At 37.0% G+C, this 15,942-nt stretch overlaps 1 protein-coding gene across 9 annotated transcripts in view; it reads left to right on the top strand.

Moving 5' to 3' along the window:
- MBTD1 (mbt domain containing 1) overlaps positions 1-15,942 on the top strand; it is a 78,929-nt gene that overhangs the window by 23,397 nt on the left and 39,590 nt on the right. For 6 of the 9 annotated variants that reach the window (XM_020972583.2, XM_078156076.1, XM_078156077.1 and 3 more), the window contains 3 exons: positions 7,873-8,012; positions 9,211-9,325; positions 10,134-10,216. In XM_020972583.2, the coding sequence (XP_020828242.2) occupies positions 7,873-8,012; positions 9,211-9,325; positions 10,134-10,216 (338 nt within the window). The remainder of the gene's footprint in view (positions 1-7,872; positions 8,013-9,210; positions 9,326-10,133; positions 10,217-15,942) is intronic. The other 3 variants (XM_078156074.1, XM_078156079.1, XM_078156073.1) reach the window with 2 other exon arrangements.

Raw genomic sequence — 15,942 nt, 5'->3', positions numbered from 1 at the left:
AGACTTTATAAGATTTTCTGCAAAAAGCAGGCAAAAGATTTTTTTGCAGCTGTTCAGTCATGTTACTCAGCCTCAGTGCCTGTGGCTGAATGAGTCCTCAAATATAAGGATTCCTGGCTGAACCTCAGATATTCAAGGGTCTACCATAACCAAAGATGGTCAGCTGACACTTTCAGCATCCCCAGAAGAGAAGAATTTGGTAAAAGAGTGCTCTAGCCTTTTCGGGTCCTAGAGCCAAGAGCTTGATTTCATCCCTCCCATGTTCTAGAATCTGTCTTTCCTACTCTATAAACTTCAGTCTTTCCCTATCTTCTGCCTTCTTCCCTACTACCTACAAAAATGGCATGTCTCTCCTATCCTTAAAAAAACCTTCACTAAGGAGACTGAGAAAACTGATACCCCACTGCATGTCATCCCTGACCTTTGATCCTCTTCATGGCTAAACTCCTTGAGAAAGCCATTTATATTAAGTGCTCTCAGTTCCTCTCATCCTCTCTTCTTTAAACCCTCTTAAATCTAGCTTAGTCTCATCATTCAACTTAAACTGTGTTCTCCAAAGTTGCCAATGATCTTTAATTGCCAGAAATGTAATTGCCTTTTCTCAATCCTTATCGTTCTTGAGCTCTCTGCAGCACCTGACACTTGATCACATTTGCCTCCTGGTTACTCATTCTTCTTTGGGTTTTCATGACACTACTCTTTACAGGTTCTCTCCCATCTATCTGAGCCCTTTTTCTCAGACTCCTTAATTGGTTTCTCATCCCTGTCATGCTCATTAACCATGAATGACCCCTAAAGTTCTTTCCTGAGCCATTTTCTCCCTCTGTAGTATCTCACTGGGTAATCTCATCGGCTCCCCTGGGTTCAGTTATCTCCAAGCAGATGAACCATTGTGCTGCATTACCAACTGTCTTTTGGACATCTGGATGTAAATGTCCCATTGGCATCTCACATTCAGAATGTCCAAAACAAAATTCATTACCTTGCCCCCAAAATCCTCCCCTTTTCCTTTCCTATTACTCTCAAGGGCACTGTCATTCTCTTGGTCACCCAGGTTTAATACTAGCTGTCATCTTTGACTTCTCACCATCACTTCCCACTTCCAGTCTGTTGCCAGATTTTTTATTTTCTACTTTCACATCTCTCATTGAAATATAAAATGCTGTGTTTGGCTTTTAAAGCCCTTCACAACCTGACCTCTTTCTGCTTTTACAAAGTAGTTAAACTTTATTCACTTCCATGTATTCTTGGATCCAGTGACATTGGCCTGCCTGCTGTCCCTTGTAGATGACGTTCTATCTCCCAACTCTGTATCTTTGCATTGGCTGTCCCACATGGGTAGAATACTTTTCCTCATCACATCTGTCTCTTAGTTTCCCTGGCTTCCTTCAGGATTCAGCTCAGCTCTCACTGTCTTCAAAAGACCTTTCCCAGTCCACCCAGCTACTACTGACTTCTCTGAGATTACTCTTCCATCTGTTCTTCATATATCTTGTATGTACATAGTTATTTATATGTTGTCTCCTCTATTATAATGTGAGCTTCTTGTAATAGGAACAGCTTTACCTTTCTCTGCATCCTCCACACTTAGCATGATTCCTGACATATGATTAAGTGCTAAATAAATGTTTGTTGACTTGCTGAGCTCACTTGGAACTTTTGACCCTCATGGACCGTTTTAGGAATATATTGCTAAAGCCATTCAGGGCAGGAAGGTGGCCTTGCCCTTGCCTAGCCATCAATATTCAGTGCCTTTGCACTGAGACCCAGTTCCATTACTACCTCAGAAGTCCCTAGCCACTTCCTTTTTTGTAACCAAGTATCAAAGAGCCTTCATACTGGACCCAGAGAAATTTATACAGGTAAGCAGTACTGAGTTCAGATACCCACAGAATGTATGAGCCTACTGTTGAGGGCTTTGCTTATGCTGTGGAGAGCTAGGCTGTTATATAACCCACTCCCTCTTTTAGGACCCGTAGAGGTAGAAGGAAAAGGAAAATAGGACTCCATGACATCAAGGGATTTGCCAAAGCTATAATCCCTATTCCCCTATGTTTGAGGTTTAGGTCCCATTTCCAGGAGTTCCATTGTCTGCTTCACAGACCTTGCATTGGTGTGACAAGAGGGGTTTCCAATCCAACCTTGAACTGCCCCTAAAATTAGCAAGACAGTTGATGAATATCTGTCCCAGCAAGGTATCCTGACTCACCAGACTGCCATGCTGCAGGCCTGGTAAATAACTCTCCTGCAGACTTGTCCCCCAATATAACTCGTGTCCCTACCCCATTCATTTCCAGTGGCCCTCAGAATGTTGTGCCTGATATAGAGTGGCCTGCACATCATTTGGAGTGCCAGATAAATTATCTTTGACTCCTCCCTGTTGCACCCAGCACAGTTCAGATGCCTATCAACTGGCCACCAGCAAATCAGAAGCATCTCGGTATCAGGCCACATGCCTGAGGGGAAATTTTTTATCCTGAACACTTTCATCAATAAAAGAGAGAACTAAATGGAACGTTTAATGGAACATTTCTTAGTTAAGAAAACTGGAAAAGCAACAGATTTAAAAATACCAAAATATAAACTCTGAAAAAAAATCGAAGAAGAGATTAACAACATTGATTTTTTTTTAAGTTGACTAGATAAGTAACTAGAAACTGTTTTTATGCTTTTTGGTTTTGTTTGTTTGTTTGGTTTGTTTTGTTTTTTGCTTTTTGGCGAGGCAGTTGGGGTTAAGTAACTTGCCCAGGGTCACGCAGCTAGAAAGTGTTAAATGTCTGAAGCTGGATTTGAACTCAGGTCCTCCTGACTCCAAGACCGGAGCTCTATCCACTGTGCCACCTAGCTGCCCCTGTTTTTTTTTTGAAAATAATAAAATCTATAAACCATAATCTAGTTTGATTAATGAAGAGAGGAAAATCAGATTTCCAGTGTCAGAAATGGAAAAGAATTTACAATAAGCGGAAAAGATATAAAGGAAGTCAGAAACTATTTTGCCTGCTTATATGCCCTCCAAAATTGATAAACGAAATTAATATTTTTAAAATAAATAAATGATTAGCAAAACAAGATACAGAGAATGTAAAGAACTAAATCTCAAGAGGCAGCTAGATGGCGCAGTAGATAAAGCACCAGCTCTAGAGTCAAGAGGACCTGAGCTCAAATCCGTCCTCAGATGCATAAAAACTCACTAGCTGTGTGACTCTGGGCAAGTCACTTAACCCCATTTGTCTCACTAAAAAAAAAAAAGAAGAAGAAGAAGAACTAACTCTCAGAAAAATATACTGAACAAGCCATAAATCACCCACCAAAGGAAAAGGCCGTATACCATCTGTATTTACAAATGAATTCTATCAAACATTCAAAGAATAACTAATTGTAATATTATATCAGCTATTTCCTCCAGAAATAGGAAAAGAACTCATCAAATTCCTTCAGTGCTACAAATATGGTCTTGATACCTTATAGACAAAACAGAAAGAAGACTATAGACCAGAATTCCTAATGAATGTCTACATAAAGACTTTAAAAATTAACAAGAATCCTATAGCAGCATATTAAAAATATTATATACTATGACGAAGTTGGATTATGCCAGAAAGTAAAAGTTTTTTTAATATTAGGGAAAGTAAATGTAATAGGTCATATGAACAAAAACAAAAATCACATAATTTTATTACTAAATACAGAGAAAGCTTTTGACAAAATAAAACACCCACTCCTGTTATTAGGACTAAAAATCATAGGGAATAAATGGATCTTTCCTTATTATGATAAAATAATATTTATTTAAAACTAAGATTCAGGTATATATATTCATTGTAAAAGAGACCTTCCCAGTAAGATCAAGGGTAAAGCAAGGATGTCCATTATCATAACTGTTATTTGATAGTGCTAAAAATGCTAGCCATACCAGTAAAATTGAGAAAAAGAAATTGAGCATAGTAAGCACAGGCAAAGAGGGAAAAAAATGATCACTTTTTACGTATTAATGGTCTACTTACAACACTAGCAGTCAAACTCAGAATTAATTGAAATAGTAGTGTCAGCAGCCAGAGTATCAGGGTATAAAATAAACATGCAAAAATCATCAGCTTTTCAGTATATTGCTAATCCAGCAGGAAGAGATAGAGGAATTCCATTTAAAATAACTATAGTGCCCACACCTATTAATACAGACACCGGAACTATATGAGTACAAATGTGAAAGACTCTTTACAGAAGCAGACAATCCAGAATAATTGGAGAGATGTTGCTTCTTCCTATTTGGATCATGCCAATATAATAAAAAATGACAATACTAAGTTAATTTACTTCTTCAGTGCTATACCAATCAAACTACCAAAGGATTACTTTATGGGGGGTTAGGGGGGAGAGGAAGTAGCATCATTCAGCTGGTGAAGCAAAAGGTCAGAAATCTCAAGAGAAATAAATGGGACAAAAACGTGAAGCCTAATAATACCATATCTTAAATCACTACAAAGCAGTAATCATCAAAACTAAAACTGGCTAAAAAATAGAACTGATTAAACTGATTAAAAACTTGAACTGATTAGGTTCACAACCTCCAAAAGCAAGCAAACCTAATAGCATATATTCAGTAAACCCAAAGATCCCAGCTCCTGGGGAAAGGACTCACCACCTGACAAAAGTTTTTCAAGTAGAAAGGCATTTTGGCAGAAATTGGGTACAGACCAATAACTTGGACCATATACCACAATAAGCTCTAAATGTATATGTGACCTAGATATAAAAATGTCATATAAACAGAGGAGATAACTTTCAAAACTGTAGGTAGGGGATGAGTTTTAACAATAAGGAGGTAGAGAGGATTACCAGATAAAATAGGCAATTTTTATTACAAAAATTCAGAAGATTTTGTTTTGTTTTTTGCTTTTTTTTTTTTTTTAAGGCAATTGAGATTAAGTCACTTGCCCAGAGTCATACAGCTAATAAGTGTCAAATGTTTGGGCTAAGGCTGGATTTGAACTCAGGTCCTCCTGACTTCAGGGCCAGTGCTCTATCTACTGCACCACCTAGCTGCCCGATAAATTCAAAAGATTTTGCAAAAAAGAAACTAACTCAACTAAAATTAGAAGGGAAAATAGTGAACTGAGGAGAAACATTTGTAGCAAGTGTCTCTGATAAAAGTCTGATATCCATGATATGTAGGGAAATGATGCAAATACATAAGAAGAGCCATTCACTAATAGATAAATGGTTGAATGATATGAACAACTCTCAAAGGATGAAATCCAGACTGTCAGTAGCTATGTGAAAAAATTCTCCAAAGCACTAATAATAAGAGAGATGAAAATTAAAACAATTCTGAGTTTCTATATCATGCCCATGAGATTGGCAAAGATGACCAGAAAGGAAAATGGCAAGTGGAACTTCCCAGCCATCACTAAGATATTACTGCTACCTTCAATACCTGGAAATCAGAATTCATATCCTTATACCACACCCACAGTTATAATCTCAGATTTATCCTGGTGGGATGCCAGCACTCACAGATGCAACAACACAAAGTCTGTGCTCTCCAGGGTTTCCTCGTCACCAGCCTCTGAGATGGACCATCCATCTCTTCTGCCAGATCGTGTGCACGTGCACGTGCATGTGTGTGCATGTATGTGTGATTATATTTAGGATACGTGTGTATGAGAAGAAGGAAGAGTGATGTGGCACAGAATGGCAGTGGCTGGAGAACTGGCCTTGAAGCCAGGAAAACCTGGGTTCAGATCCTGCCTGTGACACATACTGGCTGTGTGATGCCAGGCAAATAATTAATTTCTCAGAGCTCTAGACGGTTCTCTAAGAGTCTCAGTTGCAGAAAAGATACCAACTTGCATTGGTAGAGGGAGTTTCCTCGTCCAAGGAGTTTTCTATATCAGTGAAATCACAGGTTCTGTTCCTTTCCCCTGTGTATAGAAACAGAAAGACACATACACACACATACTCACACTTAGTACTACCACAGTCTGAAACTGCTGCCTTCCTTGCTATTAATGTTGGAATGTTGGACCCCATTGATCAATGGGAGTTAGGCCAGAATCACTGAGAAATTGAACTTGAGAACTTTTCTTCTGATCTAGTTAAATAGTTTGGGACATGTGACAGGTTAAATACAAAATAATTATAAGGTAGTTTGAGAGAGCATTAGCAGTTGGGATCAGACATCTTGTAGAAGTTGTTGCTTGAGCTGTATCTTGAAGGAAGTGATGAATTCTGTGAGGCAGAGGCATGGAGAAAGTGCGTTCTGGATATTAAGGATAGCCAGTGCAAAGGCAGAGACAGCAAATAGAGGGCTCTGTGTGAGAAACAGAGAGAAGGCCAGTTTAGCTGGACCCTGGGATACAAGAAGAGTAATGCGTAATGAAACAAGATAGGTTGGAGCCAAGTTGTGAAAGGCTTTAAAAGCCGAACAGATGTATGTTCGATGCTAGAGCCTATAAAGAGCTGCTGGAATTTATTGAAGTAGAGCATTGACATGGTCAGTGGGTTTAGGGCTTAATAAAAATCACTTTGGCAACTATGTGAAGGATGGATTGAGTAGGGACAGACTTGAGTCAGTGAAACCAATTAGGAAGCTATTATGATAACCAGGCAAAAAGTGATGAGGGAATGCAGATCAAAGCATACTATTTGCTCATACTGTTTGCTCTTTTTTTTCCCCCCGTTTTGTTTTGTTTCTTCTTTCTTGTGGTTCCTCCTGTTGATTTTAATTCTTCTTTACAACATGACTAATGTGAAAGTAAGCTTACTAGGAATGTATACGTAGAGCCTGTGTCAAATTGCATGCCATCTTGGGGACAGAGGCAGACAGGGAGGGGGAGAAAATTTAAAACTCAAAAGCTTATGGCAGTAGCTAGGTGGTGCAGTGGATAGAGCACTGGCCCTGGAGTCAGGAGGACCACTTACTAGCTGTGTGACTCTGGGCAAGTCACTTAACCCCAATTACCTAACCAAAAAAAAAAAAAAGCTTATGGAGGTGAATGTTAAAAACTAAAAATAAATAATTGAAAAAAAAAGGTGACAAGGGCTTAAAATAAGATGATATGTCTGTGAGTAGAGAGGGTAGGATCTGAAGTGATTCAGAGATAGAAATGGCAGGGATTTGACAGCTCATTTCATATGTTGTGGGGAAGGAGGAGGAATGCATGAAAATACCAAGGTTACAAACCTGAAAGACTAAGAATAATGGTATCCTCAACAGAAATAGGGATGTTTGGAAAAGAGGACGGTTTTAGGGGGAGAAGGATAAAGTCAATGAGTTCAGTTTTGCACATGCTTAGTTTAAGATGTCAATAAGACATCTAGTTTGAAATGTCTATTAGGCAATTGGTGATCTGGGGCTGGAGCTTGAAAGAGAGACTGGGACTAATTATATAGAGCTGTGAATTATCTACATAATAAATAAACTTGTGGGAACTAATGGTGTCAGCAAGACAGCATAGAAAGAGAAGAGTGCTTAGAGCTTTGGGGTATATTCACAAATAGCTGGCATGATAAGATGACAGTCCAGCTAAGAAACAGAGCCAGGAGAGAGGAGAGCCAACAAAACCCAGTGAAGAAACAGTATCATCTTTATCAACATTTGGTCTTAATGTTATCTGGATGTTCTTTTTATTATTTATCAAGGAAACTGCCTCTAAAACCAACTTGAAGTTCTGGCCATGAAATCATATGTATCTTTTCTCAACTTCGTGAAATCTGTTTCAATTGCTTTTATAGCCACTAGAAGGAATCTGTAGGAGAGTAAAAATTAAGAGATCAATATCCCTTGATTCTTTGAAGGTCTGTGATTAAATTATGTGGTTAAAAACTGAGTTTTTGTGAGATATTCCTGATAGCTTTCTTTTTGTTAATTAGCCACATGTGAGATGTGCGGAATGGTTGGAGTACGAGATGCTTTTTATTCTAAAACAAAGCGTTTCTGCAGTGTTTCATGTTCAAGAAGTTACTCCTCAAACTCCAAGAAGGCAAGCATTTTGGCAAGACTTCAGGTAACGGTACAGAAACTTTTTTATTCTTATGAATCTTTCATTTCTATAGCATTTTCTGTTTTTTGTCTTGATAATGATTCACCAAGTCGTGCTGCTGCCAACTGGCCAGTGCCTTGTTTTCATTTTATATCCTATTTCATAATGAAGTGATTTTGTTAAAAATCCTGTAAACTTCCTTAAGAAATATCTCTGTTCTGCCTTAAAATATTTTTTATTATTTATGTGAGTGAATTAAATAATTTGTATCTATTTCTCAAGTGAATCTATATTGAAAATGACTAGGTAATTTTTCTCATGTAGCACTTGAATCAGTTTATTTTTAGTATAAGATAAAAATAAAATTTTTGCATATTTTGAGGGGAGAGGCTACTTTTTATGATTATCTGCCAGTTTTATTTTGCCATTACCTTTGCTTTCCAATATTGCTTGCATTTGTCAAATTGAAACTGCATTACTAAATTCTTCCAAGTTTGAGGAGAAAATTAACCTTCTTAAAATACAGGATCTCTTAAGTACTTATTGACCAAATTGTCATTTGAGTTCATAGTTTAACTTTTCACAGTCCTTACTTGGTTATTTACATATTAGGTTTTATCTACTGAGTACATCTTAACCATTTCTTTACTCCACTTAACTGGTAAATACAATAATTTCCCCTCTTTCTTTGCAGTGGCACTGTTATTTCAGCCCCCAAATTTCAGGAAATATATCACATGGTTATTTGTTAGTTGCTTCCATCAACTGCCCAAAGAAACTAGTCTACATCTCATTGGCTGGCAATTTGTCATGTTCTGAATTTTACACATGACTAGACTTGTCTTTGTTCCTTTATCTTCATACAAGAGGCATCACAGTTCTTGTCTTCCAGCCTCTGAGCACTAAATTGTCTTGCCCTGTCATACAAAGGTGTCACTCCCAAGAGTGACTGTATCTCCTATAGGAAGGATTTGAGGCTTTGCCACAGACTGATGTTTTAACTGTGTGTATATGTAACACTTAGTGAATAAATATTTTAACCTGCATATTGCTGTGGCATTCTGACATCTATGTATTTCTGTGTCCTAACAGCTTCCCATCTTGAATTTTCCTTATGCTTCCCTAGTTTATAATTTTCTAAAACATCAAAGTTTAAATAGCAACTTAGTCATTTTTCAGGGGATAAATAAAAAAGGTCCCTTTGTTTACTTAACTCTTCTTGTTTCAGGGTAAACCTCCCACTAAGAAAGCAAAAGTTCTTCAGAAGCAGCCTTTGGTGGCGAAGCTAGCGGCTTATGCCCAGTACCAAGCCACCCTACAGAGCCAGGCCAAGACAAAGTCAGGTAATGTGGTAATAGCTGGTGATCGGATTTGATGGAGGCTGAACTAGGGTTGCCTGGACCTGATGTGGGAGGAACCTAACTGAGCTAGCAACATCATCATAACAGAAGTTTTCTTTAGAATCCTAACTATATTTTTATGCTAGTCTCCTAAAGGGCTGCAGTGTAGAAGAAAGCCTGGAGCCAAAGCATTTGGCGGATTCTTGGGGGAGGAGGACAAAAGGTTAGAGATAATGATAATAACTAGCATTTATATAGTACTTACTGTGTGCTGGGCAGTATGCTAAGCACTTTACAACCATTATCTCATTTGATCCTCATAACAACCCTGGGACATAGGTGCTGTTATTCCCATTCCACAGGTAAGGAAACTGGGACAGACAGAGGTTAAATGACTTTCACAGGATCACACAGCTACTAAGTGTCTGAGGCTGGATTTGAGCTCACCTTCCTGACTCCTGGTTCCGATTCTTCACACGATGGCACTTGCCTGAGACTGGGTGCAAGAGGAGAAAGCAAGGAGAGCCACCTTGCCTTCCAGAGCATGTTTCCGTTCAGCAATTCTGTACCCACCACCTAAGTTCCAGTGCAGAGAAGCGAGCAGGTGTCATTACTGCTCTCACATGTGGGATGGCACTGACTGGCTTTCTTAGGAACATCTGTAACCTTTTTGGAGTAGTTAATTTGCACTTATTCTAAATTAACAACTAACAGCTTTGATGTCATTTCATATTTCCTTTTAGTGGACTTTTACTGGAACTTAAAGCATTTAAGGTTTTGATTTTTTAATTTAACTTTACTCTTTTCGCAGCAGTCTCGTTGGAAGGCTTCAGCTGGGGTAATTACATCAACAGCAATAGCTTTATAGCTGCTCCAGTGACCTGTTTTAAGCATGTAAGTATAGATTTGCTACTTTTGTCATTTGAATAAGTATAAATAGAGAAATTAACTGGTTTGTTTTTCAGAAACAAGCTTTTGTTTTAACAGATTATAATGGAAATTTTTCTCTTTACCATGCACAAGTTTGCCATTGTTGTTGATGGAGAGGAGTCCTATATCTGGACCTAATTATGGAGAAACAAAGAAATCCCCTTCTCATTTTGTATTGTGTCCATGCATTAAGTCCTGAAGATTCAGCGGTGTTGTTAATATTGTAACATTAGATATTACATTACAGTATTAACAAAATATTCTTTGCATCCATAGATTATTAAAAGATTATTGGAGATAATGCAGAATTACATTTGAATTGTTTAAGTAAAAGGACTAATTTCATTATTTCCATTTATTCAGTAATAAAAGTTACCCTGTCATATTTTTCTATAAATATATAAAGGTTAAATTGAAAATTTTTCTATACTGCGATTTGTTAATGTCCACCCTGGGGCCACATTACTGTCTCTTGGGACCTAGCAGATCTATTGATTATCATTTTTTCATCATCCTTGGCATCTGTCTGGCCCCTCAGAGCTTATTCTTTGCTTAGATCTTAAGGTTTACTTCCTGGTGTTTTTGTTTTCTTTTTATTTCACAAGTACAAAGCACTAGGAATTGCTTATATCTGTATTCCCTGAAGCCAGCCCTTTATGGCAGCCTCCAAAACCTTCCCATTAATTATGGGTGTAGTTTAATGCTGTTTCAATACAGTGCTAGAGGTAAGTCTTAGTAAACACATTGCTAAGTTGATAAATAATATGTCTTAATATGGCATTTTTTAAATTTAGGATTCCAACTATGACTTCAGAACATCCTTAATTATTAAAATATTCTTTTTTAAAATATGTGGCATTCTTTAGTTTTTAACTATTTCTTTATGTCTGCTTTAGCCAGAGGTAGGCTCTTAAATGAGAAGTAACTGAATTGTGGCTCTTTATGATTGTTGAGGCTGATCTTGTTAGTATTAAGAGTTGTTTAGTCATAGATATCAGTATGTGAACAGTAACTATAGACAGAGCCTCAGTTCCTGCTACTGCTGTTCTCTTGACAATTAGCGGTCTTCCACAGTGCAAGCATATCGCTTTTAAACAAATAATTGAATTTCATTTACGTGCTCTAAATTAACAACATTTTGATGTAATTTCAAATTTGTTTAAATAGGATAGAAACAAAGTGTTTGAGGTTTATAACTAAAAATGGGTAAATAACAACAGTTTGCTTATCACTCTCCCCTGCTGTGAAATAATAGGAGTTAGTCTTTGTCTGGAGAGATACAAATTAAAGTACCAAACAAACACAACCTAATTGAAATGACCCAAATGAAATATCAAATATTTGATCTCAGTGAAATATATGTTTATTTTAGCAACATGCAATGTTGCTTCAGTGAGGAAAACACACCACTGCACACCATGGAGTCAAGCAGATGATATGTAACGGCTTAGAGGAGTGTAGGGGAGGGGAACTTTGGAACTTTCCCTGTTTTCCAGCAGCCGAGTTAGCTTAATTTATCAGAAAAAAACAGCCTTTATTAAATAAAATGGAGCTGCAAGAATTAAAAGGATAAAAATACCTTAACACCTGGACTCACTTACTCTTCAGGCTTTCATTAATTTCCCCTGTCACAAGAAAGGACCTGATAGCCCTCACTCATTCCTTTCTTTATTGACTGATTCTACTTCACTGACAATGTTTGTGAATTAACTTATTCAGAATATGCCTTTTTAAGCCTTTTATTTGTAATGAAGAAATAAAAAGGTAAAACATAAGTTCTTTTAGGGTGATTAGTGGTGCTTATTGAGGAAGGGAAAGGACAGAGTGATCCCCGTAGAGTATCCCTTGTTCTTCTTGGGAAGCAGAGGTCATAGCAAATAGAAACCTTCCTAGGCTCTACTGCAACTGGAGGAATCTGACTTTTCCTGCCTGAGCAAGGGTCCAGCCTCTTCAATCTCCTCTTGTAACCCAGCTCTTCCCTCTGCCTCAGTTCTCCACTATTGATTCTTTTTTTTTTCTTTTGCACATTTGGTGTTACTTGGTAGTGATATTTTCTTAGAAAAACTCCTTGTTTCACTTTAGTGTCCTGGAACATACTTGATAACCAGCTACATTTCTATTATTAGTATTGATCAAAAGAATGTAATTAAAATGTGTCTTCTTTGTTTAGATAGAGATATTCCTAAAATTCCACAAAGTAACTTGTCACTTACTATTCATGAAGAACAATGGTATTTGACAGTAATATATCCTCAAGATTAAACCCAAACAGGCATATAGATTTAACATAAGCAGAAGATGCATTTTTTTTTAGTAAATCCCTATATATCATGACTGCTATCTACAAAATGTGTGACGTATCTTGTCTTTTATCTAGGAGTTTGAGAAATGATCCTTATAACTTCCTTTTTAACAGTTAGAAGTATAATGGTCTTACTACCTTTTGGGTAGTTGGTTTGTTTTTTCCTCAGAAGTCATAATTTGCTTTCCAGAACACAAAATCTGCATCTCAAAATGGCTTAAAGTTAGGTACCTAAATATAGGGACTGCATCACAGAATCTCAGGAGATAGAAGCAACTTCAAGATCCATCCCATCTCTGAGCAGGAATGCTCTCTGCGATATCACTAAGCCTCTGCTTGAAGACTTCAACAGATAGAAAACTCACTATTTCTCAAGCATCTCATTGTACTTTGGAATAGTTGTTGCCTTATGATGTAAACCCCTTAGAGCAGTACTATATGTAATGTTTGATAGCTGTTAATGATAAAATTCATGTGTTCTATTCTTCTATAAATCATTTAAGTTTAATCCTAGAGTATTCTCAAACATACCAAAATATATATAGAACATCCACATTATAGAGAATAGTTGCTTCTTGGCTGCTTTTTTTGGAAAATATTTGAGGATAGTACTTGTTTCATTTAAAAGATGCTATCATGCCCCATTCCAGTCATCTGTATGCTATAAGAAGCAAGTAAGACATGGCTGAAATAGTAAAGCACAAAATACATGAGAAATGCAAAGTCATATATAATCATATTTTTTTGTTTACATGTTTTAGATTTATGTTCTGCTAAATGCTTATTATGTAAGTGGCACCATGTGTACTAGAGTCTTTTCTCTTATTGATGTTTCCATCACTCAAGAAACCAAAAATGTTTTGGTTGTACTATTCCTTCTCCTCTCTCTTCTGTGAAAATAATCTAAGAAACTTTGAACCAAAATGGACTTTTATTTGTATGAAGGAGAGTGTGCTGTGATTCTAAAACTACACTGATAGCTTATACCACTGTATTATATTACTCCTTTTTTTTTGTACCAGATATGTATGCCAAGTCTTCAGATAGGCAGTAGTGATTATTTTGTTCATTTTAGACTTAGCCTACGAGTGAACTGGCATTTCTGCTAAAAAAAAAATAATTAGCTACCAATATCTACCTCTACATCTGTTCTAGTACAGTTCGTGAGCAGTTACTGGCTTTTTCTAGAATATAATTAGCAATTTGCTGAATTTCAGCTGTTAAAATGACTAATTGTTCTCTGGATTTATATTTTTAAAATATTCAGGTTCATCTGAAATTCAACAAACATTTATTAAGTGCTTGCTAGATGCAAGTATTGGGGAATAGAAAGACAAAAATAATGTAGTTCTTGCCCTCAAAGGAGGTTACCATCTCATTTGAAAGCTTTGACAAATATACAGAGAAAAATTTTTAAAACCCTACCACTAGAGACTAGATAATAGTAATGCTGTAAAAAATAGTTCAGAGTGTTCCAGGCATTCAAACTAATAGATCATATTCAGGCATTGAAATTAACCTTCACTGTCTCTTCATTGTAGGTTGTATTATAAATTCTTAATGAGAATGGTGTTTTCCATAGTTAAAAATAATAGGACATTTCTGACTGATTACTATCAAACTATTGGGAAAACAGGTCTTGGCACAAAATAAATTTCTTAAAAAGTCATGAAGGTTCCTTTTATTTTGTTGGGCCTTTGCAGTTTACAAAATATTTTCACATACATTATCTTACTAAATTCAATAAAAAGTGATTAAGCACCTACAGTATACAAAGGTGCTAAATGCTAAGGATATAAATATGAAAAAGACAGTCCCTATGAACTTAGTCTAATCAGGGAGGTTTAAAGGAGAGGTTTAAAAATATTTTAGAAACTTGAGGAAGACAAAATCCTGAGAGGATCAGGAATTGCTTCTTAGAAAAGTTGGAAAGCAAGTTGAACTTTAAAATGGTGATGAGGGTGACAAAGGTAGGGCAACTGTTCCAGACATAAGAATTGTTGTCAGCAAAGGCATGAGGTTGTGATTAGGTAGATCAGTAGATCATCTGTACTAATGTACAGATAGTCTAATTTAGCTAGCGTATGGGCAGCTTAGTGGTGCAGTGGATAGAGTGCCAGGCCTGGAGTCAGAAAGATTCATCTTCCTAAGTTTAAATCTGGCCTTAGACACTTCCTAGCTTTGTGACCCTGGGCAGCCACTTAATTCTGTTTGCCTCATTTTCCTCATCTGTAAAATGAGCTAGAGAAGGAAATGGCAAGCCATTCTAGTATCTTTGCCAAGAAAACCCCAAATGGAGTCATGGAGAGTTGGACATAATTAAAAACAACTAAAACAGCAACAAAATGTGAAGAGAAACAGTAGGGAAGAAAATGGGTTTGGAAGCAAATCATGGAGGAGTCTGAAATAACATTTTATTATATTATATATATTATATTTTATTTAGGAAGCAGAGGTCTCTGAACAGAGGATTGATAGGATCAGAGCAAATGCATCAGGAAGATCACAAGGATAGTAGTTACAAATGACAGATTAGAGAGTAGAGAGACTGAAAGTAGGAAGGAATAATATAATAGTCTAGCTGAACAGTAATGAGGACCTCATTGCAGGAAAAAAGAAAAGGAGTAGGGACAGATAGAGATGGGGTAGGACGGACAGGTTTGACAATTAAAGGGCAGTGAGGAAAGACTCAGTGGTGATTCTGAAGTTTTGAGCTTGTGTGACTGGAAAGGACAGTAGTGCCATCATGTGAAAGAAAGGGCAAATTTTGAGAAGAAAGTATTGTTTAGTTATAGACATCTTAAGTATGAGGTACCTATAGTATATTTCTCTCTGTAGATAAATAGCAGGCATTTGGAAATATGAGATTGGAGAATGTTCTGCATAAAAGCAATAACCGAAGCAATGGAAATATATCAAATCACCAAAGAAGAAAGACTAATAGGGAAAAAGAAGGCTGAAGACAGGGTTTTGGTGGATACCTACCCATGGCACTTACTGAATATTATTAAAAGGCTGGGAAATCAGCAAAAGAGGCAAAAGAAACAAAGTTGGGAGAACTATTAAAATGCCACGTTGAGGGGGCAGGGGCCCCCTTTAGCCTCAGAGTAGCCCTCTGAGCCTGGGTATTCTACAAATGAGAAAGCCAAGGATCAGAATAGATTCCATTAGTAGCAAGCCACATAGGCAGGAGTTGAGCCTAAGTTGTCCGAGGTTCTGGTCCAGGGTTCTTTTCACTATATGGTGAAACCTGCTGTTGAGAAGATCTCACTGTTAGTGAATAAACTAAACCTCTTCTGGGAAAAATAGGATTGATTTAAACTTGTGAAAATCACCTATATTTTACATATTTGTTACATGTGTGTATATACATACACATGTATTTTGC

This window comes from Phascolarctos cinereus, unplaced genomic scaffold, assembly GCF_003287225.1.
Source record: "Phascolarctos cinereus isolate Bilbo 61053 unplaced genomic scaffold, phaCin_HiC Scaffold_5;HRSCAF=322, whole genome shotgun sequence".
NCBI lineage: Eukaryota > Metazoa > Chordata > Mammalia > Diprotodontia > Phascolarctidae > Phascolarctos > Phascolarctos cinereus.
This window is presented reverse-complemented; position numbering and strand designations above follow the sequence as displayed.